This window comes from Amblyomma mixtum, chromosome 3, assembly GCF_055824585.1.
Source record: "Amblyomma mixtum isolate Tamu chromosome 3, ASM5582458v1, whole genome shotgun sequence".
NCBI classification, from domain to species: domain Eukaryota; kingdom Metazoa; phylum Arthropoda; class Arachnida; order Ixodida; family Ixodidae; genus Amblyomma; species Amblyomma mixtum.
This window is the reverse complement of record NC_143014.1, coordinates 240,885,657-240,903,558: the sequence shown is the minus strand read 5'-3', so window position 1 is coordinate 240,903,558 and position 17,902 is coordinate 240,885,657. Positions and strand designations below refer to the sequence as shown.

Here is a 17,902-nt window from a genome sequence, read left to right as displayed (position 1 = left end):
CTGCATGATGACAGCTGCGACAAATTCTGCTGAACCGTCACTGGAGCAAAAAGACACTTTTCGAGGCGCTTGTGCATAATTTCGTGCTTGATGGCTGTTTGTCACGGTTGCAAACGTCAAGTGTTCTCACTCTCATGCTGTGGAAAAACCTCTTGCACGAAGTACCGTATAAACGAGTGTAAGGGCCGCAGCCGTGTACGGGCCGCACCCTGTTTTCCCGAAGCAAATATTTTGTATTGAAATCCATGTAACAGCCGCACCCGGACTTTCGATCACCCATGTGACGATAGCCTTCTAAATGCTTGTGCCGTGGCCTGCGATCAGCTCTGCCTGCGAGCAACTGTTGGCGGCCCAATGGTTGGCAAATAGGCCCTCGAATCCGGAAAAAAAAGTGCGGCCTGTTGAGATGGGCGTCATCGAGTCTCGCTTCGAAGCAGCCGGCACACATGTCTTTCCTGGTGGCTCCGAGCAACTCGAGGGTGGTGGTCCCCAGGCCTGCCGTCATGGACCGCACGTAGAGGGCCCAGGTGACAGCTGATTCCAATTACCGAGTTTGCCCGGTCGGAGTGCAGGACCAAAACGAAGGGGCTAAAGTTTAAGCAAAACCAGACCGCCTTTCCGAAGTGTCTGCACGTGTCGAGCACCGCCGCCGGTGCTGTGGGGAGACGGATGGTATCTTCTCCAATTGCCGTGACCATGCCGGGGAACAAAGGGCCTCGTTTCTTATGGCTGTTCGGCATGCCAAGCACTGCAACGAGCTGGCGGGCATCATCCCCAACCCTCGCGATCATCTCCAGGGACGAGGGACCACTTTCCGGCCTTTTCGTGACCTCGCGTTCCGGACTTGAGCAGCGGGCGTCATTTGATGAAGAACAGATGTCGGTGACCCGCGGCAACCTTCGGCTGGCCAGAAACCATCACCTGCCGCAGTCGACGCTACCTCGTTGGCAACCTTCTTTCCCTCAGACTCAACACACGATGGGGGCGTGACCTGTGGGAATCCTGGCTTTCCGCCGTTGCCTTTGTGCGGCTGTGCCGGCTTCCTGCGTTGTTTCTCCTCTTTCCCTTGCTCCCGCCTCAGGCGGTGGAGAGACGGCTAGGTGACTAATCACTGTCATTTGGCCACAGCTCCGCCCCGGCTCCCCAACGGCCTTTGCCATTGGCGCCTTTTGGCGGGAAATCGGGACCCGCTACGGGCGGCCGCGCACGGCGCGACCGTCCGAGCGGGGCCCAGAGAGAGAGATCCCTCCGAGACAGCGTAAGGTGCGTACGTTACTGTTTGTCCGTGCCGGCCTTTGCCGTTCGGACCAGTGCTTACTTGAGCTCGCCCGCACGTGTCCTCTGACCTGCAGCGGCTCGAGCCTGTCCAGCGGGGTCCAGCGACCTCTGACAGGCGTACCTTGCGTTGAATGCCCACTCTCTCTCGCAACCGGCCCAACGGTCGACACGAGAGAGAGATCACAGCACTGCCGCGGGGACATTCTCCTGCAGCGGCGTGCTAGCGGTGCGCATTACTCGAGTCGCTTCGTGCGCGCAGCGGAGCCTTGCTCCTCGCGCGCCCCCGGGACGGGGTGACTATTGAGTGTGTGTGTATCAGCTGGAGGATGATGTGAATAAACGTCTCCTTTGTGAACTTGGAGGCTTATTTCTTTGCGGCGAGTCGCTCTCCTCCCAGCGGAGGTTGAGTGCGCTGCATCGGTGTCCCAGTGTGTGTGCGGTGACGGCTGATCGGGGCCCTTGGCTCGTGCGAAGCTCGAACCCGCGGTGGGTGGTGGCCTGTGTCCACGTAGAAACCCACAACTGGCGCCCAACGTGCTAAGTCATTGGCGCTTACGCCTTTGATGACATATTAGCCGAGCAGGTCGCCTTGCCGATCACGCTTGCGCACCATGTCTACCCCCAGCGGGGCACTCGGCAGCTACATGTCGGCTCCCTACGGAGTTGTAGCGTCGTTTGATCCGCTGGCTGCTGTTCCTTCGAATAGCCAGACACCGTGGTTGGCCGCGGCCCCCATTGGGGTTTACGGCGACACAACCCAAAATGTCGACCACGCGGCTCCCATCGGAGCTGTATCGGAAGCACCCTGCGGTGCATCCACTGGTCACATGCCTCAGCTGTGCACGCTTTCCGCCCAGTGCGAAAGCAGTTCGTGTCACGCTGCCGCAACCGGCAGTTTCGAACAGCAGCAGCCGTGCCCCGCGAGCAGTCAATTCTGCTCTGGGAATGGCGAGGCGCTGGCCCGGTTCCCTGCGGAAACCGCGCCGCTCATCGAACTAGGAGCCTTGCCTCCCTCGTTCGTGCAGCCCGCCCAAGCCTCCACTGAGGCCGGAGCGCAGGCGCTGCTAGCCAGTGCTGCCCAGATGATCCAGTCGCTGTCAGGGGCTGTTGGGACGCTTTTGGCCACGCCGAAGTTGTCTCACCCCGCGGTCAAGTTGCCCATGCCAACATACCGCGGGTATGATGACCTACTCAGTGCCCGGGATTTCCTTGAGTCCCTCACCCATTATCAGAGAACTATGGGTCTTACTGAGCAGGTGGTGCTTGCACACATCATCCCCGCAGCGCTGACTGACACGGCAGCTCGGTGGCATCGGCTTTCCGGCCACCGGGCAGCGACTCTCGAGGAGTTCCGTGCAGCATTCCTGCGCGAATTCCTGCCCGCTGACTACGAGCGTAGGATGCGGCGAGAGCTGGAGCTCCGTACTCAGGCTCCGGATGAGTCGCTGCAAGAGTATGTTCGTGCGATGGAAGACCTTTTCTCAATCGCCGAGCCCAGAGCCTCGAACGAGGAGCGTGTCGAAAGGACAATCAGGCAGGCACATCCGACCTTTTCGGCTTACCTGCGCGGCGGCCGATTCCGAGATTTGGAGGAGCTGGCCGCCGAGGCAAAGCGCATTCAAGGCGACATTCTCGCCGCGCGCGCCTATCGTCCGCCACCGCCGGCAAGCGAGGCCCTTGAGCCACGCTGTGCATGGAGAGGGGCCTTGCCCTTACCCAACCGGCGACCACCCGCACAACCTGCCTTTGCAGCTGTTAGCGGGCAAAACGAGGCATGGGAGTTGAGCGACAGAGCTCTCGATCCCTACTCGTACGGGAGACGGGCAACCTGCGCTGCACCGTTTTCCGAGCCGCGTGCTGATGGGCGCCAAGCGCTCCAACGCACAGCGGAGGGGGAAACCCGACTCGGCCGACCCTTTGGTCGTGCAGCGGGCGGACCCAGGCAGGGAGAAGCGCCATTGTCCCGCGACCAAGCTCGCGGCGGTGTGCGCTGTTTCCGCTGCCAAGAGAGGGGCCACTTAGCAAGAGAATGCACCGTAGCCAGGCCTCCTGCGAGGCAGGGAAACGGCGGCGGGGGTCGGTCGTAAAGGGACCACCGGCCCAATCTCTGCTAATTCCCTCTGCGTACAGAGCAAGCTGCCTTGCTAATGCGCACGCGCCGTTTATTCCGGTCACCATTGCTGGCCGCGAATTTTCGGCGTTACTGGATACGGGAGCCAGCGCTTCCTTGTTCGGTGAAGAGGTGTTGTCCCACTTGCAAAAGCACTCTGTGCGCTTGCGGGACTGCCGTACGGCATTCAACCTTGCGAAAGGCGTAGCCCATTCGGCTGGCGCCGCAAGGCTGACTGTCAGGTGGGGAGAGCGGACGAGACGCATGCGTTTCATCCATCTCCCAGGGCTCAGTGTGCCCATGATTCTCGGACGGGACTTTCTCCTGAAAACCGGGATCGTGGTGGACATTGTGAATGGCGGCTATCGCGACGGACCATTTTCCCAGCTTAAGCCGTTCATTAGCCCACCGGCGTCAGTATCTGCCTGCGCAGTGAAGGTGTTCGAAGAGTGCCACGCTCAGCGGACAGGGCCACGCCCTTGTGTCGAGCGTTCCGTCGTTCAGCCTCCCCTTTGGGACCAAGCGGCGTGGCACGACCAGGCACCACATCCGCTGACCGCCTGTGCGGTAACATTGGATGACACACAGAAGGCTCGTTTGACAGCGCTATTGCGTCAGTACGATGAGCTCTTCACGGATCAACCTGGCTGTACCACTTTAGTGAGCCACAAGATCCACACTGGAGACGCGCTTCCTTTGAAGTGCAACCCTAGACCCGTCAGCCTTGCGAAAAGGCAGGTGATTGATGGGTTGCTGGATGAGATGCTGTCGGCGGACATTATCCGCCGCTCGTCCAGCGCCTGGGCGTCTCCGGTGGTGTTGGTGCCTAAGAAAGATGGCAGCCACCGTTTGTGTGTGGATTATCGCCGTCTCAATGCGCTGACTCGCAAGGATGCCTATCCGCTCCCGACGATCAGCTCAATCGTAGGAAACCTGGGCAGCGCGCGGTACTTTTCCACGCTAGATGCCTCCAAAGGTTACCTACAGGTCCAGATGGCTGACACTGACCGGTCCAAGACCGCGTTCACGTGCCACAGAGGGCTGTTTGAGTTCACTCGTATGCCCTTTGGTCTCTGCAATGGTCCTGCGACTTTTCAGAGGCTCATGGACCGCGTCTTGGGGGAAGCGAAATGGTCCCACGCCATGTGCTACCTGGACGATATCGTGATTTATTCACGAACCTTCGATGAGCACTTAGGCCACATTGCCGACGTGCTCGAGAGGGTACGGGCTGCTGGGATGACTTTGAATCCTGCGAAAGCCCAAATAGCGCGGACCCGGGTTCAGTTACTAGGGTTCACGCTGGGCGAGGGCTCCATTGAGCCTGATGCGGAGAAACTTCGAGCCATACTCGAATTTCCCGCGCCCAAGGACGTGCGCGGCCTCCGCCGCTTTCTGGGAATGGCCAATTTTTATCGGTCGTTCATCCCGTCCTGTGCCCGCGTGCAGGCACCCTTGACCAAGCTCTTGGGAAAGACTGCAGCGTGGCGATGGGGGCCCGAGCAAGAGCGATCCTTTCGCCTCCTGTCTAGTGCCATTGCCGAGACAGCGCAGCTCAGGCTACCCGACCTGACCAGACAGTTCGTAGTCCAGACTGACGCGAGCGATCTGGGTTTAGGAGCAGTTCTCCTACAGGAATTCGATGGCGTGCTGCAACCGCTGGCCTTTGCCAGCCGCTCGTTGCTGCCCTCGGAGAGGAATTATTCCGTGACCGAGAAGGAGTGCCTCGCCATCGTGTTTGCACTGCGCAAATTTGACGTCTACCTTGATGGAACGCAATTCGTGGTGCAGACAGACCACAGTGCGCTCAGTTGGCTGATGCGGCTCCGCGAGCCTGCGGGTCGGCTGGCGCGCTGGGCTCTCCTGATACAGCATTACGACTTTTCGGTGCAGTATCGAAAGGGGAGCACAAACGTGGTAGCTGACGCGCTATCCCGTGCCCCACTCGCCAGCGGCGCCTTGACGCCTGTAGGCGGAGGGGGCGAAACAGCGGACGAGCCGCCGGGCGGCAAGGAGGGGGAGCCCGCAAACGGGTTAACCCATTCCGCTAACCAGGCAAGCAGCGCTTCGCAAAGCGGACGAGAGGCAAAGCTCTTCGTGAGCGCCTCGGAGGTGCCGACGCGAACGGAAATTTTGGCTGCAAACCTGAGTGGGGACGAGACCAGGCTCCCCTCTGGGATGACTGGAATCGTTTTCAGCCCTAAAGAGCTACTGAAAGCCCAGCAAAATGACCCGTTTTGTCGCGAGGTGAGCGACGGTCTCAGGGAGACGGAGCGCCGTGACGCTACTTGTATTGTAGCGGGCGCAGGGGGGCAGAAGCCAGCGTGTGTCGCGGCGAACCCCGGGGATTCATATTTGCTGGACAATGACGGGCTCGTGCTGAAGTACATAGCCACCGATGACGAATCCATCGATCCGTTCTAGGTGGTTATCCCCAAAAGTCTAAGAGGCGCACTTTTGCGATTCTCTAATGACGAGCCACTGGCCGGTCATCTGAGTGGCTCCAAAGTTTTTGCAAAACTGAGTCATTCGGTGACGTGGCCCGGCATGAAGCGTGACATTTTCCGCTATTGCCGTTCCTGCCATGTCTGTCAAGCGGTGAAGTCACGGGGCGGCAAGCCGCCTGGAATGATGAAACCGATTGACAGTGTGCGTCCGTGGCAGATGGCCACCTGCGATTTGATGGGGCCTTTCCCCAGGAGCAAGCAGGGGTTCATAGACCTGAAGGCCTACACGTCACGGTCTGACGAGCTTGCGCCGGTACCCATTGGTATCAAAGGCAAGCGCAAAGGCACAACTGGTGCTGCGGAACGCAAGCGTACGGAGCACCGGTACAATCTGAGGCGACGGTCACCGGTGTGATTGATGCCGGACGGCGGACTTTTCCGCAACCGCAGGCACGCAGCCTCAGCTAGCTGGCGAGCTTTCTCGTCAGGCCCTACCCAGGCGAAGCACGGTGTGTTATTTTTTTTTTGTTTTTGCAGCATGCTCAGTTCCAGCCTTGTGTGTTTTTTATCTATTTATTTATTTGTTTTGTTTTAGTCAGTTTTAGCCTTTTTCGTTTCCTGCTGGTTCGTCTATTTTTGTTCTAACGTACCGAGATGTACATAGGCAAACTTCAGCCCGCTCGTGCTTGCTCTTATCTTCTAGAAGGAATAGATTGGATTAGGTGTCGTTTGTACAGCGAGCCTTTTCTCATTTCCGGCCCGACTGTGGGTGGTGGGCTCGTTAAGGAGCCGTGTGTCGCGGTGCGAGTTTTGTGCGGCCCGTATGGAGGGGAAGTTGGCGGGGCGTTTGGGGCGATGGGGGGGGGGCGGAAAGTGCACCCTTTGACCCTCGCCGCGGTGCCTCTGGACGCTTCTGATGAGGGGATCGTTGTCGCCGACCAGCGTCCGCGCACTTGCCGGTGTATGCGTGGTTGTGGCTGTGACTGTGTGCGCGCGTAACCATGAGCCAAGGCGACGCCTGTGAGTTGTGCCGTTGTGTGCTTCTGCGTGAGCGCGAGGATGAGAAGGACCCCTCGCTGTGGCCAAGGTTACACATCAGGACGCCGCCGAACGTCCTCGCCCGTTTCAGCCAGCGTGAAAGGGGTGCACTAACTCTGTTGTGCCCGAACGTGATGTCGTGCCCAAGGGCGCGGGGTTAATGCTCTGCCGCGGCCCCGTCGTCATCAACGGTAAGAAGACCGCCATCAGTCGTCGGCCCTCCCAACCCGTTCAACGAAGTCTGCGAGCGGTGAGTCGCTGACCGGCCCACTGGGCCGCGCCATCGAACTTTGAGGCTGGCATCCACCTGTAACATAGCTGTACAGTTCTATTCACATCTTCTTTTGTACCGTGTATATAATCTGCAAGCTGTTTTGATTTACTGAAGCGTACGCAAGTGTTTGTTTGTTTGCCTTGTTTCTCCTTTGTTTTCTTACGTTGTTCTGGCTGGAACTGAAGTGTAGCTAGTTTTTTTTTGTGTGTGTGTGTATTCATTTCTTTATTTCGGAACTGAAGTTTAGGCTATTTTTTTGTGTATTGATTTCTTTATTTTTGGCCGCGTGCTTTGCCGATGGGTAGGAGGGCATTTAAGGAGAGGGGGATGTGGGAATCCTGGCTTTCCGCCGTTGCCTTTGCGCGGCTGTGCCGGCTTCCTGCGTTGTTTCTCCTCTTTCCCTTGCTCCCGCCTCAGGCGGTGGAGAGGCGGCTAGGTGACTAATCACTGTCATTTGGCCACAGCTCCGCCCCGGCTCCCCAACGGCCTTTGCCATTGGCGCCTTTTGGCGGGAAATCGGGACCCGCTACGGGCGGCCGCGCACGGCGCGACCGTCCGAGCGGGGCCCAGAGAGAGAGATCCCTCCGAGACAGCGTAAGGTGCGTATGTTACTGTTTGTCCGTGCCGGCCTTTGCCGTTCGGACCAGTGCTTACTCGAGCTCGCCCACACGTGTCCTCTGACCTGCAGCGGCTCGAGCCTGTCCAGCGGGGTCCAGCGACCTCTGACAGGCGTACCTTGCGTTGAATGCCCACTCTCTCTCGCAACCGGCCCAACGGTCGACACGAGAGAGAGATCACAGCACTGCCGCGGGGACATTCTCCTGCAGCGGCGTGCTAGCGGTGCGCATTACTCGAGTCGCTTTGTGCGCGCAGCGGAGCCTTGCTCCTCGCGCGCCCCCGGGATGGGGTGACTATTGAGTGTGTGTGTATCAGCTGGAGGATGATGTGAATAAACGTCTCCTTTGTGAACTTGGAGGCTTATTTCTTTGCGGCGAGTCGCTCTCCTCCCAGCGGAGGTTGAGTGCGCTGCATCGGTGTCCCAGTGTGTGTGCGGTGACGGCTGATCGGGGCCCTTGGCTCGCGCGAAGCTTGAACCCGCGGTGGGTGGTGGCCTGTGTCCACGTAGAAACCCACAGACCATAAGTGCGGTGGTGTGTTGGTGTGCACAAGTTAAAGCTCTAGGCCCTTCCCACCCCGGTGTGGGCGTCCTCAACCTAGGGAATTTAGGGAACGAGAACAGTATAAAACTCGACAACAAATGCGGCAGAGTCGTCTCACTTCTGTTCACTTGGCTTGTAAAAATGTAACTAAACCCACTCGTAATCTTCCTTCCATCACTCAACTCATTGACTCGACAGCACTCCTGTCTGCGGTGGTGGGAACGGGTGTCGACTTGACCGTGGTTCCATCAAGCAGCGGCAGCTGCTAGCAGCGACTCTTAACCCCCATTCTGCCAACAGGCCCTGACATGCGTTTATACGGTGACTGCTGTAATAATGTAATGACAGTCGGCGAGCTGAAGACACTGTGCCAGGAGACTAAGGTTGGCGAGGTGGCAGGGCCTCTTGGTCTCCAGTCTGCACACACTGTGTGTCCAAAGCAGCGGAGCAATATTGCCAATATGTGCTGTTGAAGACATTTTAGCTAACTCCGCTTATACTAGCCATGCCTGAAATAAGTTGCTGACAATTGTGCAAAGCCTTTGGCATTTCTGTTATTTCAACTTTCTGGCTTTTGCAAATTAGCTTGCATGCAGCTGCGAACCCTGTTGGTAGCACTAAGCTAGAATATGCACTCTTTTCTCTGCTGTTTGATTTTATTTACAGAAGAAGCCAGCCAGTAAGCAAAAGGTGGAAATGGGTACTACAAATTCCAGTGATTTGGACTGTGATTGGCTCCCCAAGGAAACTCGTGACCTGAGTGAGTGGAGGTTTTTTGTGCAGTTGTGTAGCCCTAAAATGGTTCACCCACTGCAGTAATATGAGGTTTTGCATGGTGGCACTACTTTCACACCAAGTTTCTCTCTTGTTCCGTTATTGTAAAGGCAACATGCAGCGTGCCCGCAGTTCAACTCTCTGTGTTGCGAATGCTGTCTCGCTAAGCTGAATGTTGTGTGCATATAGCGTCGCATCAGGTGGCTGTAGCTACTTCTTCGACAGTGGCCTTAGTTTTGTTGTTTTTGTGCTACAGTTATTGGAACTGCTGTAGTTTACCCAACATGTAAGCGACAAGAAATACAGCATTGATTTGAGTGCTGTGCCAGTTCCACCGAGATGTCAACCCTACAACTTGCAGCTGAATTTTGGCAGAATGTATTGAAGTTATAGCCACCTTCTTTGTGAGAATACCGTTCCTCCATGCTAAGCCCACAATCGCCACTCTCTAGCATCAACAAATGATGTGCATGCAAAGAAAGAAATTTTGTCCTCTGAGGCATTGGATGCAGTTCTCTTAAGGGGGGACGAGGGTCTTAAAACTGACCTTCTTGTTTATGGCTTGAATCTCATGAAATTTTGCACATAGATGCGGTTTTCTCTTCTGATTCCAAAAATATAGTCATAATTGAGCTGGTGGTCTTTGATCAAAAGTTATCTTAAATTCTAGAGTGTAATTAGGTAATTTCTTGTGCAGCTTTAATGAACTTTCTCACTGCATTTTGTTGATCTTAATTCGTCAATTGATAGCCAGCGAATTTCCATACCCGATGACATTCTTCCTTTTTTTGTTTAGGCCACATGTTAAGCTAATTGTAAATTGCTATTTATGAGTTGCAGCGTCAAATGAGTCGGTTGCTGTCAAATGCTTTGAATGTTTGTTTTAATTTGTTGTTTGTTTTTGTATAGGAGGGCAGGCCTTAGTCAGGTGTTGTTTAACGCCTTTTGCCTGCTCGTCCTTGGTTTACGTATGCATTGTAAACCAAAAATAAACCAATAAAAAAAAAAATACTGCGACCTTTTACTCTCGACATAGTATATCACGATGACATCCCTTTAAAAGTAAACAAAGAATGTCACCAGGTATGGGAACTCTCTGGTTATCAATTCATGTAAATAAATGGAACAAAATGCAGTGAGAACATTCATAAAAGCTACATAAGAAATTACCTAATTACATTCTAGACTTTGTAAGATTTAAGACCACCAGCTCAAATATGATTACGTATTTGGAATCAGAAGAGAAAAATACATCTGTGTGCAAAATTTCATGAGAATATATCCATAAATAAAAAAGTTAGTTAAGACCCTCGTCCCCCCTTAACCACAGAGCAAAGTGGAACTAATAATTCGGCGCACAAAAATTGGCTCCCTCTAGCTGTTGTTCAAGCCGTATTTAGCTACCACATTGAGGCAGTATCCTCGACTGTCACACAGTTACTGTCACAAAGCGGCTTTTGCATAAATTTTTGATGCAATGAGTTGTGAAGATGTTGAAAAATCTGAGTATTTAAACACTTATATATGGTAGACACTCTTGGTGTTAAAGCCGTTGGGGTTCCTTTGGGACTGTACTGCTGCCACACCGTACAGAGTGCTTGGGTGTTATCAGATGATGGTGTATTGAGGGCAACTCATAATTCGTTGCATGTGCTTTCTCTCTCTTTTCACCATCCTCGTCCCCCCCGCCCCCTTTATTTTTTCTTTTTAAAATCTTGGCTCTCAGTGTTTCGTATCTACTAAGATACAGTACAGCTTGGGTTTTGAGTAATGAAGTAAAACGTGTAACTTGTTACATTGCTTGCATGCATGCAGACCGGTCACCAAAGAGGTCACCACGTCAGTCACCAAGGTCACGACGACTCAAGAGGGTCACTGGATCAGGAGAGGAGTAGCGAGCCATCGAAGTTATGACTGTTGCCCGTGGCACTCATGCTGAGCACCACATCGCATCACAGTCGCCTGTCATATCGTTGCATCTACTGCCACAGGCATCCTCTTTGAGTGCTGAAATTACGTCCAGTCATCGCTGTGGGAGTGGTTCTTCATAATTTTGTTGTATTAAATTTTGGTCCTGACATTGGCTGGACAGCAGCCTGGTTGGAGACAGGAGCTGCAGTGGGCTGTGATAGGCCACTTTAATAAAGAACTTTTTTTTACTTTTGTTTTCTTGTGTAATCACCTGTACTTGTCCTTTTTGGCATCAAGGTACACCTCCACTGCATGTGTAGGATAGGGCTACTTATTCCATATCACTAGAATTTTGTGGGCCTTCATTTGTCATCCAGGTAATTTTTCATAACATCCACTAATTTTAGTTACATTAAGTGTATTAAGTGCCCTTCATACAAATGCATCATTACAGTACTTAAGTAGAATCTTGATGATACGAATTTAGCAGGGCCCTGGAGAATATTCCTATCATCCTGATTTGGGTGATCAAAAGCAAGCCAAGTAGAACATGAGAATGAAACACAGTTTATTTGGCTCAATTATTCTCTGTCTAAAAAGGTGGTAATATTTGTTTGCACCTTCTTGGCTTTGATTTCCCTGATAAGCCCAGCCTGGAAAGCATAAAACCGTGCCACAGTTTCGTCTCTTGCACTGCCGGCTCTTGCGGTACGGTGCAGAACATCGAGGGTGTTGAGAGTTTCTGCCCCCAATGACAGTGGGTCACGCTCTTCTTCATTGCTGTCCAGTGACGACAGTTCATTTGTTCCATCAATCATCTTCAATGTTCCTCAGCCCGCTGGTTGCAATGTTGTCCGAGGTGACGAAGTCGTGAGAAGCTTGAATGTACAGCATCCCCCAGCTTTCAGTAGCCAAATCCTCGTCGGACTCTTTGTCAATCAGCAGTGCGACCGGTGCCGTTGTAAATACACATTTGCTGTGGTAGTTTGCGATTGTATTTGTGCTCACAGTCTCCCAAGACATGGCCAGAAAATGAGCATCAAAGAGACTAGTCTGTAGATTCTTATCTCTGTGATTGATCTTTGCGGAACCAATTTCTCGGAGACCAACCTGGCGGCCCCACGCGCGTTCCAGCTCGCGTGTGCAGGTGGTCAGTTGTGCGTTCGTATCATCTGTGCCAGCCTGAAAAACTTTCCGTACAATCCCGAATCGTAACGTATTCTGTACATACTAGACCATCCGAGACACTTTCTACATCAGATCAACCGTAATCGTATCATCGAGATTTTAATTATCTTGAAAGTGTCTAGCTTTTATGCGACGATAAAGGAAATAACGCAAGCTTTGTGGATGCAAGGTAATTGATATGCACCTGGTGAAGTAGTGGTTTCTTTTCTGAGGTGCTGTACAGTGTGTGTTGGTGCACCAGTGTACTATTTTTTAATTTTACTGAGAACTAAAAAAAGGTTTTGCTTAGAGGCTTGTTTCACATGATGGTTTGTAACGTTCTAGTTACAGACAGCTTCACCTCATTCTGTGTGAACTGGTGTAAATACACAAATGTTTTGAGCACTTTTGCTAAGCTGTCGAACAAAGGATGTGATATGGAAAGGAGGTACAGTTGTTGAGAAGTTTAGCAGGGTCTCCAGAACAGATTGGGGCTTGTCACACTGCCCCCTTCTTTCATACTCTTCCTAACCCTTCCCTGATGGAGCATTACCTTTCGAAACAGACCTTTGAGGGTTACTGGAGCCTTGGTATTTGAAACAATGTGCACCATATGTGCATCAAAAGACTTCAGTGCTGGTAGGTTGTGAATGGCTGGCTAGAATCAGTTGCCATACAATCTGGTGTGAAAGCTGCACTCAAGTATGGGCCGCACTCTGTGGTCTGGACCAGATAATTGGGAAAAATATACAGTTATGTGTTTTTTTTTTATTTGTCTATGGGACACACCTTCAAAAGTTCACACCTGGATTTTTTAAAAATTGTGGCCATTAAAAGAGAGTATATGGTAGCTGTGCTAACATAACTATAGGTTCAGTAATTTTCCTCTGTATACAGATGAGATGATTCTATGAATTGCACCCGTTGCTTTTGAGGCACGCATATTGGCAGTCACGTCGGCATTATACCAAGAAAAAACTACGACATTCAAATATCCTGCGACCACATGACCATATAGAAAGTGCGGCCGGAGGCTGCAGTTCACTGCCGACGATCGTACGAGACCAACGTTCGTGTACAGGAATCTGCCTTCGGCTCTACGCGGCGGCACGACCATGCTCGTCGTAGAATGCTTTGATCAGGAAGCATGTTGAACGTTAACGTTGATTGGCGTGATGCATACCGATCTCAGCTTAAGATTCTGATGCAATCACCACTTCGCGAGGCACCGGCATCGACTTCGCGTTCGAGAACATATGCCATGCACAGTGCACGAAGTAAGGCACGTCCATATGCTACTACGATCGCAAGGCGATGCTACTGTCGACCAACTGCAGGGATCTGCCGTCGCCGGAGCCCATGTTGCGACGGCGACGAACAAGATGCAACGTGCTTCAGGTACCCATCGACGACGACTACGCCATATCCCGGCTATGAGGTGGAGTTCGCGCCTTCGAATCCGATGAAGAAATGTGGCAACATCATGGTGCTGCTCGGCAAAGTACTCTAATCGCTCGGTAACGTGGTGTCATCGAGAACACTACTCTAATGAGAACTCCGCAAATAAAACTCGGCAGAGAGCGCAAGATGGCCGTTTCGTCGTCTTGCGTTTCGCGACGCCATCAGCAGCAACATTACACTCGGAAACACAGAAGCACTAAACTCCAAAACATTTCTTCGTAGCGACAGGTAATGTACTTATACGCATTGCGTATACAGTGCCCCCGTAAGTATACACTCGCATCCCCATAATCCCGAGGACTGCAGTTGTTCAGCTACGCGGCGCCTGAAATTACTTCGCCGATTCGTGCACCGATCTTGTTCGATTACGAGCAACATCAAAAAGAGGTTTTTTCGTTTCGATTGTAGGTAAAAGGTAATACGTGCTACGGTTACAAGCAGTACCGTAAAAACGGCGGTCTTCATTTCACACTCAATGCCTTACAAAAACAACCCACGGTGTAAATGTGAATGATTCTTTTTTTGGATTGAATATAAGGGCTCGTATGCCCACCACTTGACTTTTTGTATTGAATATAAGGGCACGTATGCCCACCACTTCACAAAATACTTCTCATATAAAGGCACGTATGCCCACCATTACTTCGTGCTTATTCATCGTGTCACTCACTGCCGCTAACCTCGAACCGGAAACTGCAATCTGTCAGCACCACACCCACCATGACCACACTGTAGTAGCCAGTGTGGTTGAAATACGATTTCGTTTTTTTTTTTTTCGCATTGCATTCAAAGGATCACCAAAATTGCTAAGGCTTATTTTGCGCACTATGACACGTCGGATGTTTATTTCACTTTGATAGCAGAGACAATTGCAGTGGACAGCAGCGTTCGCGCTGTCCACAGATTAACCGTTACCTGCAGCCACGTAGCCATGGAGGAAAGTTTCTCATTTACCTAGAGGGAGAGCAGGCGGCGCTGCACTTTATTACTGACTCCATCCGCCGTGTCTCTATCCATTTCTCTATTCACCATAAAGAGTCGCAATGCCGGGATAGCCGGGAAGAGGAGGTTGGCTCAAAGCCGGTAGTAGCTTGGCTGTCCTTGTCTGAATATTTTCGACATCGTGGCGCCATTCCTGCAAGCAACTTCTATCATTCCGTACGAAACTGGAGTTCCACGCATATTCCACGTTCCATCCTACCGCATGCTTTATAGCTCTTCCTCTCAAGCGTTTCAATTTCGCGCTTTGAGCAACCAGGAAAGCCTAGGGAAAAGCAACGCTTTTGCAAAACTGGCTGCCAAACTAGCCAAACGGAGCGCCGGTCGTGGTTGGCTTTTCTTCGCTGCGTTAGCTGCGTGTTGACGCCAACGTTTTGTTGACACGGTAGTGACGCCTACATTGACTGGCGGGTTGCTCCCATAGAGCTAATATACCAACTGTTGCTCCTTCTGGCCGTAAACAGTTCTCATAAGTTATCCCACGAAGCAGTAAGAACTATTTAATTCATTGCCAATTCAACGCCGCACAATGCCTGTTACTGTCGGGCAACAAACGACGACCGTTTCTTCATCCGGCGGGAATGACAGACTGGCATTATGCGCTTTCAAGTTCGGCTACCTGAAAACACCGGATGGCTGGGTCAAACTAGCTCAAGTGGTAAGTGAAAGTTGGTTAATAAAAACTTCTAGGGTGTTCATAAAAATATTGACAGCTGTAATTACTGTGAAGTATGCGCTGTAGTGTTTGCGTGAGGCGCGGAAAAACGTCTGCGTGCTTTCATAAGGACACAGCGAACTTGCCTGTAACTCGTGTCAAGAACCTCATTCGGAGCCGCATATCTCTGCGCTGAAGTCGTTTTGTGCGTGTGTGTGTGTGTGTGTGCGCGCGCGTGTGTGCGTGCGTGTTTGCGTGCGTGAAGCTGCCTCGCACTGTTGCGTTGCTTACGTATGTAGTACGACACCTGTGGAGTTTTTTGCTCACAACTGCTTAGAATTGTTTATCCACGCGACACCTGAATTAAAAGGTACGCAGCCGTATGGCTGGTAAGTCAGATATGTAATGTGCGGTTTAGGTTGTACGGGAACAGATTATAAAGTATCAGCCTTTTGGAGTAATAAAAACATTTCGCCTGCATGCAAAGATGGGCGGAGCTTTCCCACCGCCTCCGCTTGTGCACGTTCCGTCGTCACCAGGCTAACTTCTTTTCTTGTCTCAGTTCCGCTACCTGGCAGTGCTCTTAGATTATTTTAAAATATATTTATATAATTGTTCCCGCCTTTTAACTTACCTGGCGCGCGAAACGCCTTCATTCAGTTGTTACGATATCTGCTACGATTGATAAGATATGTGTCCGATTATATAGCGATACCAATGACTAATGCTCAGCTGCCACGCAGAACGTACTACACTACAAAGGGGGAACAACGTATACGTACTTTGTCTTGTTTCATATTCACTTATATCCTGCATCATATTGAAATCTTACAACGTGGATGTTGCTTTAGGACGGCTTGGGTGTTTCCAGAACCTTTTATTTGCAAGGCATGGGTCGGCCTGAGCCAGTGATTTACCATTTACCTTGCATGCGGAAGAAAATTTTCTGGGGAAGAACCGGGGTGTCAAAAGTTGCACAGAAAGTTGATTGGTTAGGTGCAAGGTGGTGTGCATGTCTGGTGGAAGAATTAAAAAATAAGACCTAAAATTGAGTGCTGCTGTGAAAAGTGGTTCCGCTATGCCTGCGGCTGCAGAATTTATCCAAAATAAGGGGCAGTGGTGTCTTATGCTGTAAAGTGTGTGGCAAGAGAATCCTAGGCAGCAGCACATTGTTTAGAGTGTGGGTACTGTTTTCAGTTGTTGAGAATGTTGAATCGCGACAAGATGGGGTTGGAACTATGAATTGATCTCCATAAGACCTAGTGCGGACGTGGTAAAATGAGGCATAGACTTCGTCCCCATCAAACAACTGTGGGTCATGCAACAGAATACTTAAGCACAGCCTAAGCAGTACGAAATAGGGTTACATAATACATTAAATATGCAAGATGACCATCTTGCAGTGGGCTTAGTCAGGCTGATGATGATGATGAATACATTAGAACATCAGTTTTGACAAAAATGACAATGTAAGTAGGACGCATTAATACGAAGTAAAAAGATGATTCTAGTCATGTATACGTATAAATGGCAGCTCCGAAAAAATGGCACAAAAAGGAACTTATATGAAGGTAATGGCAATTTAAATTAGTGTTGGGGGAAAAAAAATCTAACAGTCACTGAGGGTAGTCGGATTATCAAAAAAATAAAGAATATATACCTTGACATACGTGCTCGCTATAGTCAGTCCTGTGTGAAAACTGAATTGATTGGAATAGCAAGATTTTTCAGAACTGTAGTGTGGTTTAAAAAGCCTTCCTTATAAAGGGGCACCAGGGTGTTTTCCTCAGTGCCAGATAATCTGATTAAATGGATTCCTTATGCGTTCCAGAGACCAGTGCAAAAAAAGAATTAATGAAATCACAGCATGCAAACGAAAGTTACTCCAATTAGAATAACTCTAAAAGATCAGATGAAAACGCGTTTCACTCACCCATTTCACTCACCCAGTGCTGGAATTGGCTGGTACCAATCAGAACCACGCTTAGCACAGAGGCAGCAGAGGCTTGCTTGCCTGCAACTGTTGCTTTGACAGCATTGTCTCCCCGTCCCCACCCCCTGTGTATACACTGTAGACAGACCAAAGGTGACTAACACTACTAAGGAAGCTCCCTGATCTTTGTTGGCAGCCCCAACCTTCTCTCCTGTCTCCTGTCTGGCTTCTCTACATTTTTGGGCAAGGTGTTTCCACTGGCTTTTCTTTTCTTCCTCTCTCTCTCCCCCTACCTTTTTTTTTTTACTGCCTACTTGCCGTGGTGTGAACAGTACTCGCCTCTACGAAAGTTTGAAGCTAAATTGAAAGTGTCGTTTCTAGCGTTATTCTTATTAGCTTTCGATTAGCTTTCCCTGCTTTATTTTTTTTAGTTTTTGTAGCATGCGAAAAGCTTACAGCACTCAGAGACATATTTTAGTTTCATTTTGGGAGTATAAAAAAACTAGGTTCAAACTGGACGCCCAACCAATCAGAAAGGCAGCGCCCTCTCATTCCTGCTGCCGAAAATGGCCGCAGTGTAGCGGCACCATTGGCTCGAAACAAGCATTTTTAGAGAAGATTACAATAGAATGAAAATGAAACTTGGTTTCTGAGGAAAGGAAATGGTGCAGTAATTGTCTGGCATCTTGGCGTAC

General features: G+C 51.1%; 2 protein-coding genes across 2 annotated transcripts in view; both read left to right on the top strand.

Annotated features, from left to right (window-relative positions):
• The window catches only part of LOC149354159 (translocon-associated protein subunit alpha-like), a 32,970-nt gene extending 21,711 nt beyond the window's left edge, over positions 1-11,259 (top strand). The window contains exons 7-9 of the mRNA XM_089575941.1: positions 370-514; positions 8,974-9,067; positions 10,897-11,259. Of these exons, the coding sequence (XP_089432067.1) occupies positions 370-514; positions 8,974-9,067; positions 10,897-10,976 (319 nt within the window). The 3' untranslated portion in view covers positions 10,977-11,259. The remainder of the gene's footprint in view (positions 1-369; positions 515-8,973; positions 9,068-10,896) is intronic.
• A 5,476-nt stretch (positions 11,260-16,735) lies between these two features.
• LOC149354158 (translocon-associated protein subunit alpha-like) overlaps positions 16,736-17,902 on the top strand; it is a 35,222-nt gene continuing 34,055 nt past the window's right edge. The window contains exon 1 of the mRNA XM_089575940.1: positions 16,736-16,743. Within this exon, the coding sequence (XP_089432066.1) occupies positions 16,736-16,743 (8 nt within the window). The remainder of the gene's footprint in view (positions 16,744-17,902) is intronic.